The sequence below is a fragment of the Pipra filicauda genome, unplaced genomic scaffold, assembly GCF_003945595.2.
Source record: "Pipra filicauda isolate LSUMZ 115617 unplaced genomic scaffold, ASM394559v2 scaffold73_size2923735_pilon, whole genome shotgun sequence".
NCBI lineage: Eukaryota > Metazoa > Chordata > Aves > Passeriformes > Pipridae > Pipra > Pipra filicauda.
This window is the reverse complement of record NW_024104909.1, coordinates 926,694-953,295: the sequence shown is the minus strand read 5'-3', so window position 1 is coordinate 953,295 and position 26,602 is coordinate 926,694. Positions and strand designations below refer to the sequence as shown.

At 55.1% G+C, this 26,602-nt stretch overlaps 2 protein-coding genes across 5 annotated transcripts; one reads left to right on the top strand and one right to left on the bottom strand.

The window, feature by feature from the left end:
* Window positions 1-41: 41 nt before the first annotated feature.
* Window positions 42-5,235, top strand: RGS11 (regulator of G protein signaling 11). Of its 2 annotated transcripts, none has more exons than XM_027750884.2 (17): window positions 42-108; window positions 901-997; window positions 1,328-1,378; window positions 1,465-1,571; window positions 1,675-1,726; window positions 1,808-1,866; window positions 2,059-2,135; window positions 2,257-2,338; window positions 2,484-2,552; window positions 3,199-3,222; window positions 3,306-3,367; window positions 3,592-3,705; window positions 3,812-3,927; window positions 4,304-4,391; window positions 4,483-4,621; window positions 4,686-4,768; window positions 4,840-5,235. In XM_027750884.2, the coding sequence occupies exons 1-17, from the start codon at window positions 49-51 to the stop codon at window positions 4,964-4,966; spliced, it is 1,407 nt and encodes a 468-aa protein (XP_027606685.2). In that variant the 5' UTR covers window positions 42-48; the 3' UTR covers window positions 4,967-5,235. The 2 variants fall into 2 exon arrangements, with proteins under 2 accessions (XP_027606685.2, XP_027606684.1); XM_027750883.2 differs by having other exon boundaries at window positions 3,193-3,222.
* A 1,098-nt stretch (window positions 5,236-6,333) lies between these two features.
* On the bottom strand, window positions 6,334-26,568 carry FAM234A (family with sequence similarity 234 member A). 3 transcript variants are annotated; one of them, XM_027750802.2, is made up of 12 exons: window positions 26,535-26,568; window positions 20,386-20,694; window positions 19,204-19,320; window positions 18,820-19,008; window positions 15,212-15,342; window positions 12,171-12,300; window positions 11,588-11,726; window positions 11,152-11,292; window positions 10,727-10,805; window positions 10,152-10,304; window positions 9,186-9,288; window positions 6,334-9,042 (listed from the first exon to the last, which is right to left on the bottom strand). In XM_027750802.2, the coding sequence occupies exons 2-12, from the start codon at window positions 20,648-20,650 to the stop codon at window positions 8,831-8,833; spliced, it is 1,659 nt and encodes a 552-aa protein (XP_027606603.1). In that variant the 5' UTR covers window positions 20,651-20,694; window positions 26,535-26,568; the 3' UTR covers window positions 6,334-8,830. The 3 variants fall into 3 exon arrangements, with proteins under 3 accessions (XP_027606603.1, XP_027606604.1, XP_039245508.1); XM_027750803.2 differs by lacking the exon at window positions 26,535-26,568 and adding an exon at window positions 20,776-24,583; XM_039389574.1 differs by lacking the exon at window positions 26,535-26,568 and adding an exon at window positions 22,470-24,583.
* Window positions 26,569-26,602: the final 34 nt, after the last annotated feature.

The window sequence follows — 26,602 nt, the reverse complement described above, 5'->3', positions numbered from 1 at the left end:
CGGGGCGGGCTCGGGCGGAGCGGTGAGGGCGCGGGGCGCGCACCCGCGATGACCATCGGCGGCCCCCGCGGCCGGCACCCCCGCCTCCAGATGCCCTGTCTGCGCAAGGTGAGCGACACCGGCACCGGTACCGGCACCCGCCCCGAGAGGAGCGGGCACCGCGCCCGGGCAGGGCACCGGCACGGCGAGAACCGGGCACTGGCATCGCGGGGAGCGGGTACCGCGGGCACCGGGCGCTGGGACTGTGGGGACCGGGCACTGGCTCCGTGGGGAGCGAGTACCGTGGGCACCGGGCGCTGGGACTGTGGGGATCGGGCACTGAGACCGTGCGGAGCGGGTACCGGGCACAGGCACCGTGCGAACCGGGCCCCGGGGGGACCTGACACTGACAGTGCGCTGGGCAACGCGTGCATCGGGGGCCGGGGCACAGCACCACCCAGTGCATCGCGGGACAGCGGGCGCAACCCCGGCCCCGGCACCGCCACGGGACACCGGGCACCGCCCCGCGCAGGGGCACCCACGGGAAGAGCCCCGGTGCTGCGTGTTCTGCTCCCCTCCGCAGGACCGGGGTGCTGCCACAGCCTCGGCAGAGCTCACTCCCCAAAACCGGGGGTCCCCTGGCCAGGGATGCTCGGATTGGTGCCTGCGTCTCCGGCATCGCACACTCGCCTGGGTGCTGGGTGCCTTGGTGTGGCTGTGGCTTGCCAGCCTGTCCCCAAGCCGGGCACAGTGCCCCGGGGAATTGCGGGGTGCCAGGCTGACCCCAGGCTGAGCACAGGGTGCCCCTGTCCGGTTGCGGGGAGCCAGGCTGTGACCAGGTCACAGTGTGGGGGAGCCAGGCTGTGCCCAGGCCCAGTGCCCCCGTCGGGGGGCTGAGCACGGCGGGTGCTTTCCCGGCAGATGGAGAGGATGATCGTCAGCATGCAGGACCCCGACATGGGCATCAAGATGAGGAACCAGCGCTTGCTCATCACCGTCATCCCCCACGCCATGACAGGTGGGTCCCCCCATGGGGTGCTCCGCGAGGCGCGTGGGGTGGGGGAGGCGTGTGGGTGCTCCCCGGGTGTCCCCAGCACTGCACCCAGCACCCACCCCCCGGCACCCCGCACCGCTCCCCGCCCCGCACCCGCGGGAGCTCGGCGCTGCAGCTGGGATCAATTATGCATCGGCTGCGTGGGGCGGGCGCTCGCACGTCCTTGCCAGGGCCCCCGTCACCCCGCGTGACCCCTGGCACTGCCATGGTGTGCCAAGCGCCCCAGCCGGGAACCTCCCCATGCCCAGCTTGGGGGACCCCATTGCACCCCACTAACGCTGCCTCGGTCCCCAGGGAACGACATCGTGGAGTGGCTCATCCAGAAGTACGGCATCTCCGAGGAGGGTGAGTGCCCTGGCACGGGCAGCTGGCACTGCGGGGGCAACTGGGGCTGCCGAGCTGCTCTGCAGCCCCCACTCCTGCTCCCCCAGAGGCGCTGCACCTCGGCAACCTCATCGTGAAGCACGGCTACATCTACCCGCTCAGAGACCCCCGCAGCCTGGTGCTGCGGGCGGACGAGTCTCCCTACCGCTTCCAGGTACAGCCCCGCCGGGCACGGGCACTGCCGCGGGTCGGGGCTCCCCCGCCTCGGCTCCGTGGCACCCCACGGCATGTGACTCAGCTTCTCTCTCCCCCCTTAGACCCCCTATTTCTGGACCAGCACCAAGTGGCCGGCCACGGAGCTGGACTACGGTAAGTGCCACCGTGCTGCTGGCTCCACACGGGCTGCAACCCCTTCCCAGCCCCTCTGAGGTGCCGCCGTTCCTCTTGCAGCCATTTACCTGGCCAAGAAGAACATCCGCAAGCAGGGCGACCTGATCGAGCACGAGAAGGTGAGCGGTGCCCTCCTGTGATGAGCTGGGGGGGGGTCTCAGCTCACCCAGGAGCACGGGCTCCCCTGTGGTGGGGGCACCGGCACCGCGGGGAGTTGTGAGTGCCCTTGGGCCAACGGGACGCGGAGCCGGGCAAGGGGACAGGTGCCACACCGTGCCCACCCGGGTGACACCGCCGCTGCCGCTCCCCAGGACAACTACAACCTCCTGCACAAGCGGATCAACCACACGTGGGACTTCGTGGTGATGCAGGCGCGGGAGCAGCTGCGGTGAGTGCGGGCACGGCCGGCCCCGCCGCGCCCCGGGGAGCGGCCGGGACGGAGCCCCCGCGGGTGCGGGGCAGGCGGGGTGCGGGGTGCCAGCGCTCCCCCGCTGCCTCTGCACGGGCAGGGCGGCCAAGCAGCGGCGGAAGGGCGACCGCATCGTCATCGACTGCCAGGAGCAGGCGTTCTGGCTCGTCAACCGGCCCCCGGTGAGCACCGTGGGGGGCGAGGGGTGCCGTGCTGGCGGGTGCAGCCCTGGGAAGCGCCCTGGCACCACACACAGCCCCAGCCTGGGGAGCGGGGCTGGGGGGCGCAGAGGGTCCCCCAGCCTCCATCACGATGCTCTTTTTGCAGCCGGGAGCCCCCAATGTGCTGGAGCAGGGCCCCGAGCGCAGGAACTGCCACACCACCCGTGTCCAGCTGGTGAGTGGAGGGGTCCAGGCACCCCTGGGGCTGCCAGTGGGCAAAGGGCACAGCCATGTGCCTGTGACAGAGTGTTCAGCTGCCCCAGTGGGTACCCATCCATCCCACCACAGGCTCTGTCCACATTTGGGGAGGGAGGGGGTGGTGAGCCCCAGCTCTGCTAACATCTGTGTGTCCACCCTGTGTCCTGCCCCTGCTGAGCCGGGGGGTCTGTGTGTTTGTCCATGTACCCACCATCCCCCTGTGCCAGCACCTCTAATCCCTGCAGGGCACTGCCTTGCCAGGAGCCCTAACCCTAACTCTAACCCTCCCTGTGTCGTGACCCCACTAATGCTGCCCCAGTCCCCCCAATCTGTCTCACTAACCACCCACTTTCTCTTCTCTGCGCCGTGCACCGTGTCCTCTGCCCACGTAAGTGTCACTAACCTAGGGCTGGTGTCACACTGGGGTGGGGGGGTCACGCCCCATGGGCTGTGCTGGCTGAGCCAGGAGGGCTGAGGGGATGAGACTGGAGGCCACGGGGATGGGCTACAGGGTCCTGGGGTGGGGGACTGGATGCCTGGATTGCCAGGGTGGTGATGGCAGGACACCATGTCCTGGCCCTGCCCTGCCCTCACCCAGCTCTGCCTGTCTCTTGCAGACCAAGAACATGGATTACTACAAGCGGGAGGTGAGTAGGGCAAGGGCTGGAGGTGGCTCCTGGGGGTCACAGGCTGCCAGGCACCCTAATATCTTCCCTGCATCTGGTCCCAGATTGAGTACTGCAGGAAGGCCATGGCCAGGACCAGGGTGAAGTCCTCCATCTGCCTCGAGGGGTGAGTGGCAGTGGCTGTCCCGGCCACAGGCCAGGTCTCTGTTGGGGTGAGAGGGGCACCCACATTGCTGCAGCTGGCGGGCAGCACCACAGCACCGTAACCCTCAGCAGGGAGTGGAGCTGAGGCTCTGCAGAGCCCGGGCATGTCCCCACCACATCCCCGTGGCATCCCCGCAGTGCCTGGGGTCGGTGGCCCTGGCCACCTCCAGCCACCGCTCCCGGCAGGTACATCAAGTTCAACGAGCAGTACGTGCCCCACGACCCCATCATGTCCGGCTGCCTGCCCAGCAACCCCTGGATCACGGACGACACCACGTACTGGGTCATGAACGCCCCCACGTAAGCACCCCCGCCCCACGCCCCCCAGTACCCCGACCCAAGGACGGGGTGTGGGGTCACACAGGCAGCCATGGGCTGCCAGCCCCAGTGCTGGTGCTGCCTGCAGGGTGACAACCCCCACGAAACTGCGTGTGGAGCGCTGGGGCTTTAACTTCAGCGAGCTCATCATGGATCCCCTGGGCCGGGCACAGCTCCTCGAATTCCTCAAGAAGGAGTTCAGTGGTGAGCGGCCCCAGCCCCACACCCTCAAACCCACTGCTGTGTCTTGGCACCCCCAGACCCATCGCTCCGTCCCAGCACCTCCAAACCCACCATAGTGTCCCAGTAGTGCTTAACCCACTGGCCAATCTCAACACCACCAAACCAACCCATGGCCTTGTCCTGGCATCACACAACCCACCTCCCCATGCTGGCATTCCAAATCTACCACCCCATCCCAGTGCCTCCTGACTAACCTGCCCCAGCTCCCCTGGACCCACCTCCCCACACCATCCCAGCTGGCTCCATCCCAGGGGGGGCTGCAGGGCCACATGCCCAACCACAATGGCCTTGGGGGGTTGCCCATGGGGGGTGCCCAGTGCCACCTGCCCCTCCCCAGCCGAGAACCTGAGCTTCTGGGAGGCGTGTGAGGAGCTGCGCTACGGGGAGCAGTCCCGCATCGCCGAGATCGTGGACTCCATCTACCAGTGAGTGCCAGCGGGGCCAGGGTTTGGGGGGCAAGGTTTGGGGGAGGGTCCCATTGCGGGGCCGGGCTCAGCGCTGCCTGTGATTCCCCAGACAATTCCTGGCTCCCGGGGCCACGCGCTGGGTGAACATCGACAGTAAGACGATGGAGCGGACGCTGGAGGGCATCAAGACGCCCCATCGATACGTGATGGACGACGCCCAGATGCACATTTACATGCTGATGAAGAAGGTGGGTGAGGGCAGGGCTTGGGTGGGCAGGGCTGGGCAGGATCCTGACGCCTCTGCTCGCCCAGGACTCCTACCCGCGGTTCCTCAAGTCGGACCTCTACAAAAACCTCTTGGCCGAGGCCATCATTCCCCCGGAGACCAAGAAGCGGTGAGGGCCGGGACCGTCCCCCTCGGGGCGCTGGGTGATCCCTCCTGGTTCTGACCCCGCTCTGCCCGCAGGGTCTTCCCCTTCATGCGCAAACAGCGGCACTCCAGCCCCAGCCCGGCCCTGCTCCTGCCCGCGGGCGATGCCGAGGAGAGGGGCAGGAGCCCCTCGACTGCCCCCGTCCCCGAGGAGGAGAGCTGAGGCTGCAGCCCCCCGCCAACATGAGAGCCCCCTGACCCGGCACACCCCAGCCCCGCCGCAGGACCCTGCCGGCAGTAGCACTGAAGGAGAGAAGCCATATCCTCCCCAGCAACCCCCCGGGGCCAGGCTGGCCCCGCTGCAGCCCCCGCTCACATCCCCACACCCTCCCCTCCCTCGGGGAACCTGCACCCAGCCGGCCTGGTGCGGGGTCACCCCCTCCTCCCGCCCCCACCCCGGGCACAGGACAATAAAGCCTCCATGGGGGAACACTGAGCCTCCCGCGGTTTTTGGGGAAGGGGGACAAGGGAGGCCGTAGCAGGGTGCGAGGTGCACAAGGTGCTGATCACCTCTCCAGGCTGGACTGTGTCCTGTACCCCCCGTGCTGGCAGCACCCCCCTCCCGTGCCTGCAGCACCCAGCAAGTGCAGACCCCAGGTCAGGAGGACCATCTTGGGAACAGGGTTGGAGATGCCAGGGGCCAGCAAAGCCGGGCTGCCAGGGCCCTGGGGGCTGGCAGGGAGCAGGGCTGGCAGCTGAGCCACTCTCCCTGCCCGTGGACTGATAATCTGAGCAGAGGGCGAGGATCTCACGGCAGGATTATTCCCTTCCTGGGAGCCGAGCCCCAGCTGTGGGGGATTATCAGTGGTGGTTACATAAAGGAGAGGGGGGCTGGTGCCCACCAGTGCTCACCCTTGGAGCTCACCCCGCCCCACATGCACCCAGGGACCCACAGAGAGGAGCAGGCTGGGGGTGTTCCCAGCCCATATCCCGGCTAACAAACACCGCGGTCCCTGGAATGCTGGGCATTACGGTATCCTTCCCTGCCACAGAGCCTGGGAACCCTGGCATGGAGCAGCGGGCATCCTGAGCTCAGTGTTGGGGCAGACAGAGGAGCCCGGGGGCAGTGGAAGCTGCTGGAGCCTCGGTCACAGGATGGGGCTCGGGGCCCTGGGCTGGCAGGCACCGGGCAGCGACAGATGGTCCCACACTCCCGGAGACAGCGCCTGCCACGCGTCTCCCTCCGGCTTGATCCAAATCCAAGCCCCGGTGAGATTTTCCTGCTGATGGACTGCACCAGGAAGCTGGGGTGTAAAACCAGGTCACGGAGCCCCGGGTGGGGGGCAGGGATGGGCTGGCCCAGCCTGGTTATCTAACTCCAGCCTCCCTCCACACACTCCCTTCTCCTGGTCCATCGCTGCCCGCAGCGAGGCCGGGCAGCAGGCAGCACCTCAGCCATCCAAGCATCACCAGGACACCTGGATCCCTCCCGAAAAGGGGGGTGTTTCTGCCTTCAGGAGCCACCCAAAGGGCTGCCAAAATCCCAGAGGTCTCGTGTAACCCCCGCTGCAACACCAAAACAGGGCACCATTTACAAACAATGCAAAAGAGCGTTTATTGAAACCATTCCGGTTAGAGCAAGTCCTGTACGGCACAATTTGCAATAAGTTAAAGAATCAAACCAAACAGTCTCAGTGTTAAAAATCACGCTAACACAGAACACAGTGATAATACGCCACCGCCACCCAGCTGGGTCATTGAATCAAGGCACGAAGTCATTCAGGAAATACCGCAAATAAAACAATTACACAGGAAAATAAGCTGGAGAAAGGACTGGTTTTGTTAAGAAGGTGCTGGTTTGGCACTGATGCGTTTAGTTGAGCTGCCACAGGGAAATCTGCGTTTCCAAAGTACCTGGAAACATTAATGGACGACTTAAAGCCAGAAAAGCTCCCCAAAGCTGAAAATCCAGCTCCCCTGAAGGAACATTCAGTGTGCCTATGGGAAAGGGATCAGAGGAGGGAGAGTGTGGTGAGAACACAGCACAGGCACCCCGATCCCTGCCAGGGGAATCTCAGTGGGATACAATTCACATCCAACACTCAGGCTGCACTAATATGCAAGCCTGGGGTTTCCCAGCCTGCACCTGCTCCTGCAGCCACACTCCTGCTCTGCCCCGGGTGGCTGAAGGGCCTTGGAGCCTCTTATGGCTGCAATGCTGGCATGGGGACCTGTGGGGCTGCCAGGCCTCAGGTGCTGAGCAAAGAGGCAACCCAGGCTGGGGGACAGCAGGGGAACATCCCTGCGACCCCAGACTCCCTCAGATAACAGCCTGTGAAGAGAGGAAGAGAGGGAAACTCACCATTTTGAGCTCAAGGTGCTTTGAAGGTTGTGGTGTGCTCGCCAGGGAGCATCCCTGGCTTCCTGGCACAGCCTGGATGCCCCAGGACTGGCTCCCTTGACTGCCTGGGATATTGGTCACTGGGCAGAGGGAGCCAGGGCATCCTTTAGGCAGCCACCAGGCCAGCTGGAAGCAGGAGGTGTGTGGCCAGCAGCCCAGGTCATCGTGCTTTCAGACTGGGAAGGCTGAAGCTGTGCCAAGAGCCTGGTGACAGCAGCTGCCCTGTGGCACACTCAGACTCAGCTGAAGGGAAGAGCCAGTGCCCGACCCTGCACAGCCTGGCATTGTTTCCCATCCTACAGTGTTTCTACACATCCCCCAGTGTGAGACTCAGCAGGGGAGGGAGGCACTGGCCAACTCCCCCCCAGGCAGAGGGGGCAGAGCCTGTGAGAGGTTATTTTTAGGGTTAATTTTTATCTTCAGGACTGAGCAGGCAGTTCAATCCCTTTTCCAGGCTTTGCACCTTGTTTCTACAGCCTGCACTGGCACCCACCAGGACAGGGCAGAGCAAACACCCCCTGATGCTACACAGATCTCCAGGAGGAACATGTCATCTCCTCACAGCAACCTGTCCCATCCCTCAGGATACTGGGCTGGGCAGAGAGGCACCCGAGGATCCCCACCCAGCATCACTTCAATTCCAAGGGCAGGGAAGCAGCATGGAGCTCCTGCCCACCTCCTGGCAGAGGGGACAGTGCTTGGAGAAGGCTCCTCAGCAGCTGCAAGGCTGAATGAGCAGGGAGCTGGCACTGCCACTCGGGTACAGGGCTTCCCAGAGCAGCAATCCCAGCTCCCAGGAAAGGTTAAAGTGCAATTCTACTCTGAAAAAAAAAAATGTCCTAGATCCTCTGGTTCCTTTAAATCAGGAGAGGTGGTGTTGGTACCACCAGGGACCAGCCACCCTGGGCTCATCACCTATAATGAGACTGAGGGCAGGGAGGAACATGGAGACCAGCTCCCTTTTGGTGTCACCAACACTGCACAGCCTGCTTGGGAAGGAAGCAGCAGAGGAGACAGACACAGGCAGGCTGGTGACTGCAGAGTAGGGCATGTGGGGCTGTTCTTAATAGAAAAGGCCATTTTCTAAGTAGAACAACACTTTAACCTGTGCTCTGCTGGCCCAGGTGACCCCCAGCCCCACACGGACAGGCACGGCGGGGGTCTGGCACTACACACACCCACCACTACTGAAGCAGGGCCCAAATCCAGGAGAGGGTGATTGCAAACCAACCTGCAGCCAAGCACCTCTCCCCCAGCCAGGAGAGCTGATTCAGAAAGGAAATCTAACACCACACATCGAGCTCCAAACACCCCAGAAATCATCCACTCCAGCATCCCCAGCAAGCACATGTTTTCCTCCAGACACACTCCCGAGTCAGCACAGTTCTGCGGGCACAGAGGGATGGAGGGGAGGGCCCTCTTCCCCGAGCTGACGACACCTCAGTGGTGGCCAAGCACTGAAGTCCCATCAGCTCTGAGGATGGATGCACTGGCAGCTGCCCCCACAGCCTGGGTGTCCCCAGACACTGGGGGCGCATCCCTGCCAGCCACGCTTTGGTTTGCAGGTCGAGAAAGGCAGCTTCCCATCTGAATCCATGATCTGGGCTTGTTGAGAGCACGGCTGCAGAGCAGAGGCAGCCTGGAGATGCCTGGCCCCGGGCAGCCTCTCCCCCTCCCTGGGCAGGCTCAGTCCCGGCTGTGGAATCGCATCCTGTAGAGGCGGTTCCGGATGTACTCCTCACTGTCCACAGCCACCTGGTTCAGCCAGATCACTTTGCTCTCTGACACATCCTCCTTCAGCTTCCTCTTCATCAGTGACACGGGCCCTGGCTCCTGGCCGGGCCGGGGGCCCCTCAGCAGCACGTAGCAGGCGTGACGGCTCCGCTCAAACAGCGCGGCTGCAAGGCACAGGGAACGCCCAGCCTAAGCCCTCTGTGCTCAGCCTGGACACCAGACCCAACACCACACACCCAGGGAGGCCAGGAGGGACCAGTGTCCCTCTCACAGCTCCCTGCTGGAGGGCTGGAGGGAGAGGACTTACCGCTGAATGCAATTATTTGGTCTGTGTTATTGCGGAGCTCCAAGAGGACGTTATTGTAGGAAGGATGGAAAAGGTACAGCTTCTGGAGGGGAGCTGTGGATCTCTGCAACAGGACACGATCAGGACATGGACCCACACGTTATCCCAGAGACAACACCAGCACCTGGCTCAGCTATTACTCATGCTGGACTGGATTCATCCAGTCAGACACTTGTCCATGTCAGCCCAACTCATCATGACTGATGTCACTAGGAACTAGTGCTGGGATTTTGCTTGCTGCTCAGTGCTCTCCTCCTCACCCCAAGCTTCCTGAAAATAGCTGGCCTGCCTGCTGCAAGCAGGAGACAGATTTTTACCTCAGGGCTGGCAGAGTGAGCGAGGAAAGCAGAGGAGGTTCAGCTGTGCTTCAGCACCCTCTGAGACACAACCTGTCACCAACACTGCCTGTCACTGCCCCGGAGGGCTCTGCAGCAGCTGAGCTGTGCACTGAGGCTGCCAGAGGCTGCCTGGGGCAGAGAGAGGATATTCACATGGCCACAGGAGATCACTGCATGCAGTGCTGCCATGGGAGGCTCCCAAAGAAACAGCAGCACCTCCAAAGGTACCAGGGCAGCAGCCTCTCACCCCACTCACAGTGCCACACCAAGGCAGGGCTCTGGGCACCCAGTGACTTTGCTCATAGAGCCACCAAGTTCCTTTTCTCTACATAATCAGCCTGAGGATGACAAAAGCTGTTGGTGCCACCACCTGCTAGCAGAGACACTGGTATGGACATTGTGAGGACCCAGTAGAGACCAGATCACACACAGGGCTCTGGGTGCTTTCTGCAGAGACCCCACACCCAGCATGGAGGCTGCAGCGTCAGTGGCACAGACAGATGAGAATGTCATCTGGGAGAAGGGAGTAGCTCCACCCAATTCTGGCTCTATGTCTGGAGCACAGCAACCCCTCAGCAGCAGGACTCACTGTCTCATTGCCTGGCTCCTCGTAGTCCCCCCAGATGAGGAAGGTGGACCGGTGATCCGCAGTGGAAAGTGTGGCTGGCTCAGGACTCTCTGCTCCTGAGTTCAGATTCAGGTCCCACTGGACTGCTCCAGATGCACTCTCAACAATCATCACCTAGCAGGGAAGAAAGGAAAGGAACTCGTAACAAAGGGATGTAACAAGCCATGAGAGACAAGTCAGGTCAGCTGTCTCTCCCTACACTGTCTATGGGAACAAGTATCTGACAGATGGGAAGATGAGGAAATACTTGAAGTGGAGCATCACAGAGCTGTGAGACCTGGGGTGGGCCACGTTCAAGTCACAAGTTTTGCAGCTATTTCAAGGGGTTCAAAGTTCTGTCATTGAAGTCTCTTGCTGACAAGAGAATTAAAGTGCCTGAGCTGGCTTCAATAACCTGTTGAAAGAGATCCTTTCCTAGCTTAAAGCCTCCTAAAATCAGCCAGAGAGAACACATCCCACCAGCTGTCCTTGACTCAATGCCTGCTTGAGCTGTGAAATACAGAGAAAAGTGAAGTTAAAAGGAAGAGATTTCAAACCTTCTTCTTGTTGGGTCCAATTTCACTCTCCAGGACAATACCAGGAACATCAGGTTTGTAGTAACCAAGCAGCGGCTTACTGAGGGAGAGGAAGAGAAGAGAGAGATCAGAACCCACCCCAATGGCTTGGGCATACCTTGCTCTTTCCAAGCAGCCTCTATCCTCCCACAACTGCCCTGGTAAGAGACTCGACTGTTACAACGTTGGGTCAGCCTGGTACCACCCCAACTCTGAGCCCAGCCACGTCACAGCAGGCACAGAGTGAGGGATCAGAGCTCTGTGCTCCTCCATTCTGAAGCAGCCCCTGACATTTGGTAACGGAGGGCACATGACACAATAAGCACAAACAAAACCAGCATCTGCCAGGACACTGCTGTTGCTGGGAACCTGGAAATGCCACATCCAGCCCACACTGGGAACAGTACCTCAAAGCACGGGACACATTGAGGGTCCACAAAGTCTGGAGGTTCTTCCCATTGATCAGCGTGGCCATCTCTGAGTCTACAACCAAGATGTTCTCCCATGGCTGCCCAGGAATTTTTGCCAGGTAGCGAAAGTCTCCAGAGCTGAACAAGGACAGAGAAATCATTAATCATCCTGGAGGATTCCACTCTGAGGTTCTGGGTTTTTCCCTTGCGCAATAAATGCAAATAGGAAACCCCAACCTGCTTTCCCTGTTCTTCTGCGAACCCCTGACAAGGCCATTTATACCAGCCATTTACACCAGCCCTCTTCCTAAGCTTTGGATGTGCTCCTAGTCCAAAAGCCATGTAGTCAGGAGAGAACAAAGCCCCAGCAGCCCATCCTGACAGCAACACCAGCACCCTCCACTCCACCAGCCCCCAAGACATAACCTCACACCTGAGAAGGGATACGCGGTGCGTGGGGCTGTCAATGTTCTTCTCCCACTGAGGATCTTGCCGGAGGCTGGGAAGCTTAGTTTCCATCCCAGTTGCTGCATTGTACAGATCTTTCAGAGAATATGCATAGAGAGAGTTTTCTGTGCAAAAAAAAAAAAAAAAAATAAATGCAAGAATGAGAGAGATAAGTTATCCTGCCCCTGCTCTGAACTCTATGATTTTTCCAGATCTGGCAGATAAACTATATTTTTAGGGCTTGCATCATAGAGTTGTAGTGGTATTTTGAGATTCAAGCCTGCTATTGAATGCTTTTAACATCTTATCTGTTCATAATCCAAGTGCTCCACAGTAATCATTTGCTATAAATGACTGCTTAATCCTTACATGCCTGACATTTGTTAAATAAAATCACTACAGTACGTAACAAACCCCTTCTCTTGGCCCTGAACAGCTCTTCAGCCAGGTGGAAGCACCACATGGCTTTCAGGAATGCAAAACACTCTCTCAGCCAAAAAAATGTTTAGTAATCCCTATTTCACAGTTACAATCACTCTTCCAGACTGAATTCCCAAGCAGAACTGTACCTGTATAGAAAAGGAAGTAGGGGGAGGAGCCCAGGTTCAGCCTGATGTAGCGAGCGCTCCCATCCACGGCCAGGCTGCCAGTGGAGCCAATCTGCTTGCCATTCTTTCCTGAATGGATGAAGCTCTTAATCTACACAGGGAAGGGATTAAAAAAAAACCAAAAACCAACAAGGTTAAAACTGATAGTGAACAGCAGCTGAATGGGAGCAGCACAGGCTCGGACGGGAAGTCTCTCCCTGGTTTTGGAAGAGTGGGCACCAGTTTGGTGACCCCTCTGCTGTGAATACTTTTGCAAGTTTGAAAACCAATTCCAGCACAGCCACTTACCCTGAGATTTTGCTACCTCTGCCACCCACCTTCCCTGCAGACCAGGACTGCTGAACAGCAGCCCCAGCTCTGCCAGGGACAGAGCCTGGATCTTGAGTGGATCTGAGCAGGGACAACGACAGAGAGCAGCTAAAGGCAGAAACAAAGCACCATATGGACACAAGAGAAACTTGGCTTCACATGGCAGCTCTGCTAAATGTTTTAAGTGCCCTAATCTACTCCTCTTAAGTCTGATGTAAAGTCCAAGGGGATAAAAGAGCTGATGGGTTTCTTTCTCTTTCTATTCTTTGTGCAGGGTAACAGGATCCACTAAAAACACTTCTCCCAGGGGAATAAAGGTTAAAATCAGGATCAGATTCAAATGTCTGGGCAACAGTCACAGTCTGGGGAGAGCAATGCACATTAAGGAAAAGAGAAACATCAGACTCAGAGAAACAGCATCCACAGAGATGCTGAGTCAGGCAGAAACCCTTCCCTCTTCCTTCAAAGGGATGCACTGGGGAAGCGAAGGAAATCTGCTGCTCCTGAAGTGAATCTGGAGAGTCTGGCAGGTGAATAAGGGACAAAGTTTGCTGAGGAGAATGAGAACACAACTGGAGAGGGAGAGCAGCTGTTCCCAGCCTCCTGCACTGGGAGGAGACACAAACCAGCTCTTGTAGACCAGGATCACCTTTACTGGCAAGCACCGGTCCAGCAGCTGCCCTGGGACAGTGACAGCCAAACATATTCACACAGGGAGAGAGAACACACATCACCTCAGCCCCTGCACTGCCCAACCCCTCTGTGTGCTGCCAGAGGTCATGGATCCTGAAAACTGCATTTTCTGGGATGTATTGGTGCTGAAGTTTGCAGCAGGTCAATGAGGGTCTCTGAAAAAGCTGCCACAAAACCCCCTGCACACAGACCCTTCCCCACAGATTGCTCACAGCTCTGCCCTTTCAGTAACGTTCAGCTTCAGCCCTTGATAGCAGCAAAGCTCCTTCACTTGGGTTCTGAATCTCTCTTCTGACCAGACTGCCCTTTCCAAGCTGCACAGCTCCACTCAAGCTCCCTACAGTTTGTGTGATTTCTCAAAAAAGAACATACTTTTCCTTAAGTTGACAGAATGCTTGCCAAGTCCGGAGGGAGGAAGGGATTTCATACCAAGATAGCTAGAGAGCTTAAATGGAAAACAGATCAAAAGGCAGTCTTGCAGAACAGAGGCTACATTCAAACATTTCTTGGCTGGCTAAGATTAAAAAAACAAAAAGTCTTGAGATAACTGGGATAGCAAAAGCAAGGAGGAAAGGGAACAGAAGAGAACCATAGGAGTCAGAGAGGATAGAATTTCTGATGACTCTGGCAACAACAATGCCTCAGACAGCAAAACCCTATTTTCTTATGGAAGACATTGGCCAAAAAGACCAATGGCACCTGGCTTATACCAGCCCCAGTGTGGCCAGCAGGACCAGGGCAGTGACTGTACCCCTGTACTTGGCACTGCTGAGGTCACACCTCCAGTCCTGTGTCCAGTTCTGGACCCCTCATGACAAGAAGGACATTGAGGAGCTGGAGCATGTCCAGAGAAGGGAATGGTGCTGGGAAGGGTCTGGAGCACCAGGAGCAGCTGAGGGAGCTGGGGGGGGGCTCAGCCTGGAGAAAAGGAGGCTCAGGAGTGACCTTTCTACTCTCTGCAACTCCCTGACAAGATGGGGGGAGCTGGGGGGGGGGTGTCAGGCTCTGCTCCCAGAGAACAAGTGACAGGATAAGAGGAAACTGCCTCTGGGGAGGTCCAGGCTATTAGGATGAATTTCTTCACTGAAAGGGTTGTTAAACATTGGAAGGGGCTGCCCAGGGAGGTGGTGGAGTCACCATCCCTGGAGGTGTCCAAGAAATGACTGGACGTAGCACTCAGTGCTCAGGTCTGGGTGAAAAGGTGGGGATGGGGCACAGGTTGGACTTGGTGATCTTGGAGGTCTTTTCCATCTGTGATTCTGTGACTCTGGTATGAGGACATGGGGCTCCCACTGCTCCCATGAGACTTGCAGGGAGTTGTAACTTGTGTGCTTCGAGCGGGACAGACCAGGCATGCAGACAACGCTGTGCCACTCAATCACAGATGTAGGTATTTTAGTACAAAACCAGTTTCAGCTACATGACTTTCCCCCTCTCAGAAACGTGAAAAGCAATACTGGGACAGAGATAACAGAACCAGCAGCTCTTTAACTGAATGAACCCAGGTCAGAATTAACCAGCACAGTGACACTGGCAAGAGAGCAGTGCAAAAGCAGACCACAGGCAGAGAGAGGGGAGGGATCAGAAAAGGGCAGTGGTGGTACAAAAGCACTGTCTGTCAGCTGTGCTTTGATCTAAGAGCCAAAGCTGTCAGGGTTTGTTCACTTCCACTTCTCTGAGCAGAGAAGCAGAAAACTGCAAGCTCATCTTGCCCAGGCTCTCTCCACAGGCAGCCCAGGAACACACAGTGAGGAGAGCAGACTGAACAGGGGCAGGGATTCCTGGCCAGCTCTTTGATTTATTTTGTTTTTTTAAACCATAAAACACTTGCATTGATTTGCAAGTACATCCCTGGAGGGTGAGAAAGAACCCACCCCAAAACCACAGAAATCAGAGGTTTCTGGACACTTCCTGTTGGACCACAAGGTGGTAATAAACAGCATTCCTGCCATGCCCTGTGGTCCAGCCACTGGGGTTATCAGAGCTTCAGGAGGACATACCTTCTTTCCTGTAGCAATAAAGATTATCAGGTCCTGAACTCCATCACTATCCACATCTGGAATCACTGACACAGGAGTCAGCAGAGTGTAATTAGCTCCAAAGTCACTGGGCTGTCTCCACTGAACCTTCCCTAGAAGACAGTGTGAAACAGTCACTAAGAGGCACCTCAGGTTGAATGCTCCTGTTCCAGCCCAGCAGCACCACAAACCAGCCACATTTATGCTCATCATGGGGTACTTCCTTGCATTTCTGCATTCCCAATGGATCCCAGTATCCACAATTTCATCTTCCACTGGGAAGTAACCCTAGCTGCCTGCAGGAATGCACCCAAAACCCTGGCACAAAGAACAGCTTGCTTTCCTTTTGCCTTAGGTTAACAAGCTTCCCAGCACGTTCATGGCATGGAGAATCCTTTGTTGGGGTCTAAATCCCTGCTGCTCTGCACCTAAATCTGCACAGACATTCTGAGACCATAAAGCAGCTGAATTCTGACCATGGTGTTGCAGCTCCTCCTGGCAAAATCTATTTTTCCTGCAACTTGCCTCCTGCAGAATATTCCTCCAGATGTTCCATGCTGACATGACCAGCCACATCTCTGGCCACATCCCACCTCTCTCCCATTTGAAGAATGCAAACTTGTTTGTAAACTGAGGTAGAAAAGCTTTGTTTTTTTAAAAAATATGGGGGTGTGTGTTTCTCTTCAATAGCTCCATAAAGGTGAGTGGCTCCACTCCATCCACTCTGTCCAAGGCTGTTGGCCACTTTCCAGTCATTGCCCAGTGGAATCTCCAGTGGAACCTGGTGGGGAGGACACTCCTGGGGGGTTTTAAGGAACACTCCAGTCTCTTACAAAGTGCCCAGAGGGGAAATGCTGACCCTTCCCTTTACACAGCAATTATCATGTCAGGAATGCAAAGTAATCATCTGCTCTTTGTCAGGAAGGCAGCTGGACTGAAGGCCAAGGAATTACTACCTGATGCTGTCTGCAATAATTTAAGGCAGGATGTATTTCCAGTAGGATTCCTCCAAAGCTTTTACTGCAACACTGAAAAAAACCACTTGGATTTGTTACTATGACAACAGATGTGAAGTAGAAGAGAGCAGATTTTCTAGTTTCTCTAGGAAATCACGGGAAGGCAAAGAATTTTGCCCCTGAAGACACTAAGCAGGCAGAGGAAGGAAAGAATTGGAGTTTTAAATTACAACATCCTGGCTTCAGCACAGTCCAAAGGTACCAAAGACAGACCAGGCTGATGAAATTCACTGCTAATGCATAAAGCTCTAATCTCTGCTGGTCAGAGAGCAGTTTGGGAGAAAGCACCTCAGTCTCCTAAAAGAACAGTCTGACTTAACAGAAACAGGTAACAGTGAGACAGATTCAGCATCAAGCACTTGAGAAGCTTTTCGTGCTCTAACCCAACCCCCAAAGAGCAGGAACTGTGAAACTATTCCCCTCCTGCTCCATCGCCAGGAGATGGGACAATTCTGTCTGACACTTTGAGTGCTGTGGTGCTTCCTCAGAGCCCGGGGTCACAGCAGAGGCACAGCAAGAGGAGCCAAGATGGAAATTAGACAAGTGCCTAGACTGCAAATCTAACCTGGGTGGAAGGGTTGGGGTTTTTTTTTTTGTCTGGAAAGAGTAATAAAATTGGAACTTAGATGACTGAGTTCAGCTCTCACTTCAAGGAGCTGCAGAGGACACAGAGACTTTCCTCCCTGACAGACATTCTCCAGGTTGCAGTTCTGGTTTATTTAGTGATTCCTCACACAGAAGCAATTCCACACATCTGATCATCGTGCTGCTTTTTCTGCCAGATCCCTCAGGAGATCAGAGCTAACCAGAGGGTTCACAGTGCAGGCTGCTGGAGGATCAGGTGAAGAGAGTAGGTGTAACAAAACACTCCCATTCTCTTCCTCAAGACTCTGCTCCTGGCCCTGGCAGAGAGGGAATACACAGCTACAAAGACTTTTGCTTTGACCTGGAACAGTTAATCTTAAGCTCTTGTGTCCCAGTTTGCTGGCAAGATAAACATGCAAGAATGTTAGATGTCCCACACAAACAGCAGCTTGCACTCCTACACTTCCCTTCTTGTTTGTTCAGGTCACTTCTTCTGGCAGTGAAGAAAGCACGACTTAACACAACTTGAATTGACAGAAAAACACTAACTTTATCAGCATTTAATGATCAAAACCACATCAGACACTTTCAGATGATAATCTGCCTATCTCTAACTTCAATCTTCCTACAGGCAGGGGCTAGACAGCCTGAGAGCCCTGGAATCTCATCAAATCCTCCATGATGATGAATCATTAACAGCTAAAGATTGTGCTGGCTACTGTTTTTAGCACACAGTGATGTAAGTCAGACTCTGCCTCTTTGAATACATTTAGCCTATTTAAATACATTTTATTCTACTCTGCCCTCCTAACCCCCAGTAAAAGTCAACCACGCTCAGAAACTGCTTTTAACCTACTCAACAGCAAAAAGGCATCAAACACGTAAACTTCTGGGTTATCCACTTCTCTATCTGAAGCACATTTTCCTCTCTTGCTTTTAAGTTATCTATGGAATGTTTTCTTTACTGTATTGCTGTGACCTGTAGCTTAGCCTGGCTCCTTCTCTCCATGCTTGTGCTACTTCTTTATGGCTGTCTTTAGTTACAGGCCTTTGGCTCAGCAGCCAACTTTCTACACTTTGACCTGAAAGCAACTACTTCATTAATAGCCTAAAAATAACCTGTGCTAAGGCCTACACATGAAAGAAATAGTGCTAAGATATCTCCATTGGTACAGAAACTTTCTAGCTGCGTGCACCTACACTTCCATCTACACTGGAAATTAAAAGCTACTCTAGATTTTCCTCAGGTTCTTTAGAGTTGTACCTCTTGCTTTTTCTCTCTCACAATTTTTGGAAAACAGTGTGTGAGGGTTTCAATACCAGATACAGAAAATGGGATCCTAGGGAGAACATGCATTGTTCTGACCTCTGAAACAGTGATCCCCAAAACGGAAATGTATTTTAGGCTTTGTCAGCAAGGAAGGTTCAAGGTGCAGCAGATGATCGTTGCTCCCAGAGCAGTACAGGCACTCCTTACCCCACCCTGTGTTGGGCAAGATGATGAGGAATTTCTCCATCTCCAGGCTCAGAAAGGAAGAAACCTTTCCAGGCAAAACCCTGGGCTACTGAAACAGGCTGGCAAGTACTTATCTAAGTGCTCTCCTTGATGACTTGAAAATCATAAACCCCTAGAACTCCCACTCCTCTTCCCACTTGCAGGAGGTTCTGGCACGCACACGCAAATAACTGGGAAATGCTGCAAGGTGGAGGTGTGTGTCCAGCCCCTGAGAGTGTAACATTCACAGCTACTGACTGCTCCTCCTGTTTAGAAAGCTGTTGGAAGGCTGGTCTTATGAAACACTGGTTGGCACAAACCCCCAGCACAGAGCCCAGCCTTTGGAACAGCGAGGCTGAGAGAGCTCCTCGACACCCAGCGAATGGCTCTGGCGAGGTTTTCAAGTCAATGAACACCCTTTGTTCATGTACCAGTCATGTCACACTGCCAGGGCCCTGTCCCCTGGCTGGCAGCAGGACCCTGCCCACACTCACCTGTCCGCAGGTCAAGGGCTGTCAGGGCCACTGGCTTCCCCACCACCAGGCAGCCCGGGGCCCCCGCCTCGCCGAGCTGCTGGATGCCACACTCCAGCCACTCCACATCCTCGGCTGCAGGACTCTCCCAGAGAGGCCTGCCGTTCGTGCCAGACACAGCAGCAACAAAGGCACAGGGAGAAGGCAGCCCTGAGGAGAAGAGATGTCAGAGGGAGCTCTACCTGCACCACCTTTGCTGCCCCGCACCACCGCCGGGAGCTGGGACTCACCCAGCTCCTCTCCCCACCCAGCTCACCCAGTTTTATCTCCCAGTCTCTCATTACTTAGAACTAAAAGAGAAAGGACAGCCCTCACTACAAGGTTTTCTGTCCCTGAATCAGCTACCTTCATCCAAGCAGGAGTTGTTGAAGCTGCTGCTGCCGTTGCTGGCTTTGAAAACAAAGAGGACATCTTGTACTTTGTCTTCATTCACATCTTCCAAAGCAAGGAACTGGTAGGCCACTGTAAGAGACCACAAGCCAGGCTCTGGTGAGGATTTCCTCAGCCCACAGCAGAGCTGGCTGGAGCAAAACACAAATTCCTAGAGACCTACTCACTGCCTCCATCTCGGACAGTGTAACGTTAGGACAAATTGGATTTTGTATTAAAAAATGCCACGCACACGAGTACCAAGGGACAGGAAGTTACTGCCAAAGGATTTTTTAAATTTGCTATCCCCCCGTGGATTTGTCTATTTTTATAGCCAAGCAGCCAGAATTTGAACAACGTTGAACTAAGAACAACTCTGGTCTTGGTGTGGGGTTGCTATTCTTGAAGCATAAAATAACCCCGCAAAACCCACCCAGAAAACCCAGATATTCCATCTTTCTCAGCTAAAAGCAGCCTTCTTGAGCTCAGAGCAGCAGCACCTGGGATGTCTGCAGTACCACACACAGCTCAGTCCCTGCTGTGAGCACTGTCTCTGCATTTCCAGCACTTCCTGCACACAAGATTAAAGAACAGCTCTCCCAGAAGCCAATGCTGAGCCACTGGGGAGCAGGACCCAGGCTGAAGAGCCAACCAAAGCAACTAGAATAAAAATAGCAATAGCAACTATAAAGCAATTTATAAAAACAACAAGATGGAATTCTTCTTCTCCCCTTTCCTGTTGGTCATGGGGAAAAGGGAGAAAGTCATAGGGACGGAGGAAAAAATGCCTAATTGTCTCCAACCTCAGCTCAAACTTCAAGGGAACATTTTACAGAGCAAACTTCAGCAGAGATTCATTCCCAGATACCCTTCCCCATTTTTTTTTTAACAAATGAGGCCAGCCTGCTACCTTGTCAGTGCTTCAGAGCAGCATGTAATTTCTCCACTAGCTCCTGTAAACACCTCCTGGAAGGCCACTCCAATTATGCCAGGCCACTGCTTATCCAGGTCAGGTATTCAGAGCTCAGGCTCCCAAGGGCAGCACTCCTGCAGGTCTGGCTCCACGTCGTGCTTAGGTGGAGGTCCAACAACCCAAATTCGTGGCACAGAAAGCAAAAGGACTCTTGCTAAGTACTTACTGTGCTACAGCAAACTCACCTGCGTTGTTGTAGTTTTGGAACCACGTTTTTTCTGACACTGGTCTCTCTGGGCAAGGGATGATAAAGGAGAAAGCAAAGACAATGACCAGGCAGAGGAACAAGGAGACGAAGAAGGCGGCCGTGCGCCAGCGGGACAGCCGGGACAGCCCCGCCGTCTGCTTGCTGATGATCCTCCTCTCCACGGAGTTCTCATGGTTCTCCTGAGCTTTTGCATCCTCAGTCTTCAGAGGGTGGATCTCAGCTTCTGAATCTTTGTTATCCATCACAGCTCATTCGTGAGTATTCAGACTCCCTTCTCCCCCTTCACCTGCAACAACGGACAGAGAAGTTAAAATACGTTTTGGAACGTATTAAAAAAAAAAATCCATTAAAATATTCTTGTTACTACCTGATAGTCATGCTGGAAACATTTAATGGGAGGTGAGCAAACCAGTGTATTATTGTCACAGAGCTGCTGGTGCTGGAGGTCTCCCACACGGAGCAATGAGGAGAGACTGTGGGATGCAGGAATAGCACTAATTCTTCTTCAGAGGAGGGAATCAGCTGTGCCAGAGCTGGACAAAGAAGGCTACAGACCCCACGCAGAAAGGACTGACTGGTCTATAGGTCTCCCTCAAGAAAAACACCCCAAAAGCTCCTTTTGCTGCAAAGACTTCTTTGCCACCTCCCATGCATGTCAGCCTGACTCCCGGCTGGAGAGGTGAAAGGAAAGACTTGTGACCTTTATATCCCAACACAGGGCTGTTCCCTACTGTAACGTGCACTTGAGCCACTCCAGGAGAGAGAGAGAGAAACAAACACCAGCATATTCTGTACAGGAACAAACCAAAGCTATTCAATACCTTCTCAGATGACAAAACACTGGATAAGTTCAGCAACCCAGCCCTGCAGAAGGCAAGAGAGTGATGACTTCCCTCCCCGGAGATAAAACAAGGCAGGAATTGAGACTAAAGTCAGGCAAATTTGATTTTATCAGACTGGAAGAGCTAACAACTGCTATTTTAGTTTCTCCTGCTATAAATCATAATCTTGAGCTACAGCTACAAGAAACAGAGGGGTTCTGTGCTAATGTGCCATAAAAGGGGGAGAAAAAGAGCGCCAGTCAGTTAGAGAAGGTTGTACCTCATTACCCACAACGATAATAAAAATCAATGCTACACACAGATTCTCTGACAGTGCTTCTTCAAAAAAACAGCAGAAGGGAAGAAATAAAGAATAACACATTCCAGTGGGCTTGGAAAAAGCTGCATGACAGTGTTATGAAAAGTTATATCAGAGCAAATAAACATGACAACCGAGCCAATTTTCCATGACCGTGCCCAGCAGTCACGTGCCTGGATTGTCCACTGGAGCCTTTTACTTCCCCAACAGAAAAGAGCTTAAACTCAGCACTAACACAGCACAGAGAGCCTGGGCTTTCAACTCCAACAGCAACTGGGCTTGTTGCATCTCATGTTTCGTGCCCAAGTTCATTTACAGGTCCAGTGAAACACAAGATGAGTCACCCTGGGAGGCCCAGCTCCTTCAGGCAGCTGCAGCTCCCCAGGTTGCCCCTGTCCCACACAGAGGCCTCTTCTCTTCTGGGTACAAATCCCAGAGGAGACAGACCTATGGCAATGCAGGGGGTGAGGTACAGGATCAGTGGGACAGCTCAGCACCACTGTCAACCCTTTAACAAACCCCAGAGCCTCATGGACTTATAAGGCCAGAGTTACAAAGCACTTACTCCAACCTGAGCACTCTGGCATTTATTCCATGACATCAAGTACAGGATCACACTACAGATAATTTAATCCAGCCTGCACAATACCATGCAAATGAATCAATAATGCAGAAGTTGTATCTCATTCCAAAGATCTGCCCTTCTCATGAGCACCAGCCACACCAGGGATACCTTCACGAGGCTGTTTCCAGACCAACTGCAGGCACCTGACAGGGGTAGGAAGGCTCCAGATGGAAAGGGGAAGAACACAGAGCCACACAATCAGCTTTTGCAGAGCTGAGCACAGCTCTGTTCCTGCACCAGACCTTCAGCAGGTTCAAGGTACAAGGCTGCAGGCAGAGGCTGAGCAAATGATTTACCATCACAGAGCGGCCGCAGCGATGGGGGCGGAGGCAGGAGCGGGTTCTGTGACCTCCCGTGGGATGAGGCAGATGGCTCGTGTCCCTCTGGGTGTCCCTCTAGGTGGATCTTCTCAAAACCAGTGCCCACAGCATGGGCTGCAACAGGGCTCCAGCACAACCCTGCTGGCCTCTCCAGCAGAGCCCTCCACAGCCCCCCCAGTATGGAGCTGGGAAAGCCCCACGGCACAGCCGAGTGCTTCCAGCACCTACGAGACTTCCCAAGAGGAACAAAAACCAGGCTTCTCCCCCCTCAGCCAAAAGGGAAGACACAAGCTTAAGGCTGCACGGAAGGCCTATTTTTATGACTCACTACAAATCACACCATTGTCATCTAGAGTGGGACGAGAACAATGAAAAAGCAGTAATTATCCCAAAACCCCAGCAATTCCCCTCCTTTTGCACCAATGACCCCAGGAGCCACCGAGTACAAAGAGCCCTCAATGCCTTTAAAGCAATTCTTTCTCTTTCCTTTCAGGCTTTCAATAATGCCCTTTGCACCCCTGCCAGAGCAGAGGCAGTGCCAGAACAAGGACCACGAAGGTCAGCGGCAAAGATTCAAACAATGCAGGAAATCCCATCGCCCGCCGCTGCCAAAGTACGCGCTGGCAGCGTGTGAGACGGCCTGAGCGCTGAGCAACAAAGAGGTCTGGTAATCAGTTTAATTGAAGACAAGCAGAAAATGATAGTGTGCATTTGAGATGGTTTCGCTGCCCTCCAGCAGCCGACATTTTGTCTCCCGCTGATGAAAGGACACAAAATAATTCCCGGGGAAGTTTGACACGTCCAGGCACCTCGGGAGGGAACGGGCAGTGACAGGACCCCGTGCTGCTGCTGTGGGACGCGCACCACGCGCAGCAGATCTCACAGCCAGCACCAGCTCCCTGCCCGGGGGTGGCAGGAAGACTTTGCAGAAAAGGAAATAATTAGAAAGCACATGGGACAGACCTGAACTGAACCGAGGGAGCACAGCCAGGATCTGCATCTCAGACAGGGCTCCAGCCCTCCACGAACTCTAAAGGCTGCTTATCCCAGCCATGGGATGAGCTAGGAGCAAACCCTGACCAAAGCTGAGGGGAACAAACACCCTTTCCCATCCCACAATAACACCACCATGCTCAGGACAAACACAGCTTTACTGACCTTCATGAGGGACTGACCAACCTCTTCTGCTGAAGCCACAGCACAGATTTACAGATCTGATCTGAACCAAACCAGTGACACTTGTGCAGCTAAACCACCATTACCAGTCAGGCAGAACTGCTGTCTGTGACAGAACTGTGCCTGACGAGCACAGAGAACCACACACAGTCAGGTGGGTGAAGGCTGGTGACAGAAACCATTTAAAAATCAGTGTGATGGAAGGTTGAACTCATTTCCCACCCATAAAACACCAAACCACAGCATTTGTAATGTCACCAGGCAGCACTTCTTCCTGGAAAACTCCTAGCAGTATATCCTAACTTAGAGTTGATATTCAACACATTTCTGTCTTTCACAGAATGATGAAATCAGGTTTTGACTGGCCATTTTAGGAACACAAACACAGCATTTGGCTGGTTTCGTTCTGTTTGTTTGTTTTAAGCACCTTACAGGTTCCCTTCCTGTCAACCTGAAATTGCTGCAAGCCCCGAGCTGCAATCAATAATGACAGAACAGCCAAGTTTTGCTCTGAGTAAGAGCCAACATTCCCCTCACAGCTGTCTTCCACAAGCTGACTATTGGGTTTTGATCCCAGGCACAGCGTGGCACTGCAGCAAACTCACCAGGCAGTCACCTGCTGTGACACTCAGCCTTGGGTCATTCGTTTCCTTTCCTGCAGTCCCACTTAGATCAGGGTCCAGACAAGAGGAAATAACACATAAGATTCCCCCATATGAGATTTCCCTTCCCAAAGACACTCAGGCTGCCCCCTGCACTCGGGCTCTTTGCTTTGCTGAGTCACCTGCACCATCTGACTCCAGGGAATTCTGTTCCTGTCATGTCTCTGCAGCCTTTGTAAGGACCCAAACCCCACCAAAGAGGGTGGTGAGGCCCTGGCACAGGTTGCCCAGAGAAACTGTGGCTGCCCCATCCCTGGAAGTGTCCAAGGCCAGGTTGGATGGGGCTTGGAGCAACCTGGGCTAGTGGAAGGTGTCCCTTCAATGGCAGGGGGTGGAACGGGATGGGCTTTTAAGGTCCCTTCCAACCCAAAGCATTCAGGGATTCTGTGGTTCTCCTGCTGGAGCTGTCCTTTCCCCTCCTCTCACTCTTGCTGCTTTGCCTCTGTTAACATAGGTCTCTTCAAAACATCAGGTCCTTCCAAAATGACACTTGTGCACAGACACAGGAGGTGCCACAGAGCCCCCACAGCAAGGGAATTAAAAACTCCTCCAGAGTACAGCCACCTTGGAATGTGATACATTTGGCATTTGTAGGAGAGAACTCCTCTTCCCCAGGGCAGTTTTCAATAGAGTCAGGGTTTCAAACACAGAAACTCAGTTTAGGGAAGAGCAAAACATGACAGAGTGTTTCTTCCATGAGAGCAATGGGAAGATCAAAACTCTTAAGATGAAGAACAGCATTAAAGCTGCGTGGAACTGACTACAGGTCAGGCCAGTAACAACAACTGAGCTGCAGAAACACCCATCATTTATCATCCCAGGGCTTAGAAGCTCCACTGGATCCAAGCCACTCCCCTCATTGACTGCTGCAAATCCCTTGAAACAACGCCAGGGTAGCAGGTGTTTGAACCTCCCGTGTCAGAGACACCCCCAGCTCATCCAGAGACCTCCCACCTCACTCAGAGACATTTCTTCCCTGTGAAGGTGGTGAGGCCCTGGCACAGGTTGCCCAGAGAAGCTGTGGCTGCCCCAGCCCTGGAAGTGTCCAAGGCCAGGTGGGACAGGGCTTGGAGCAACCTGGGATGGTGGAAGGTGTCCCTGCCCATGGCAGGGGGTGGAACTGGATGGTCTTTAAGGTCCCTCCCAACCCAAACCAGACTGAGATTCTATGAAACAACATCCTTCTCCCAACCCTGTTGTCCTTGTCAGCCACTTCCAAGAGAAACCTCTTTCCCCCCACCCCCAAGAAATGGAATTTTCCCTTTCCTGTCTTGCACACATACACAGAGCAAAGCTCACTCGAGGCAATTCCACCCCACTCCCGATATCCATCCCTGGGGATCCTTCACAGCCCCTCCAACAAGGCCCAGTTCTGCCCTTAGTGCTGGGCAGGGCTGGTCCCCCCCCACTGCAGGCCAGGCAGCCCCCCCACTCCCAGCAGTTACACAAGAGGCTCCTGCCGTACAAAATAAGGGAAAAAAAACCGCTGGAAATGAGGTCAGAGTTGAACACACTAAAGCATTTTTCTTTCTGCAGACCAGGTTCGTGGGGTGCTGAGGGAGAGAGGAACAGGAGTTTAACCCTCTGAGGCTCTGAGTGCGCCGAGCCCTGCAGAGCTGAGCTGTCTCTGGTATCTGTTTGACTGAAGCACAGCCCCGGGTGCTGCACAAGCACCTCCCCGGGCTGCCCCGCAGCCGCCAAGCACGGGGTAAATGGGTCAGACGACCTCGGCAGGGCCTGGGCTTGGGAAGAAGGGATTAAATTCTGTCCCAGGCTTCTGACTGTACTTCTGGGAAACCTCTTGAGCTGGAAATCCCTCCGGGTAAACGGGGAAGGCACCAGGGCTGGGCCAAGCGCTGCTGGAGGCACTGACACACGCGGGGTCCCACCGGCCCGGCCGTGTCACTGATACCCGCGGGATCCCGCCGGCCCGGCCCCGCGGCTGCCCCTCTCCCCGTGCTGTCACAGCCGCTCCGCGCTCCCAGAGGCGGCGGCCCCGCGCGGGCAGCGGAGACACCGTGGGAGCCCGCTCCCGTCCCCTCCCAGCGCGGAGGCGCGGCCTGGGCAGGCGGGGCAGCAGGAGGCCGCCCGCACGGAGCTCCCCTTGCCCAGGGGGCGGCTCGGTGCCTCCCTGCCGCCCGGGGGGCTCAGCCCACCCCGGCGCCCCCCGGGCTCGGCCCGTCCCCGCCCCGCTCTCACTCACCCGCCGCCGCCGTCACTTCCGCCTCCATCGCCCGCCGCACGGCGGAAGTGACGTCACGCCGCAGGGCG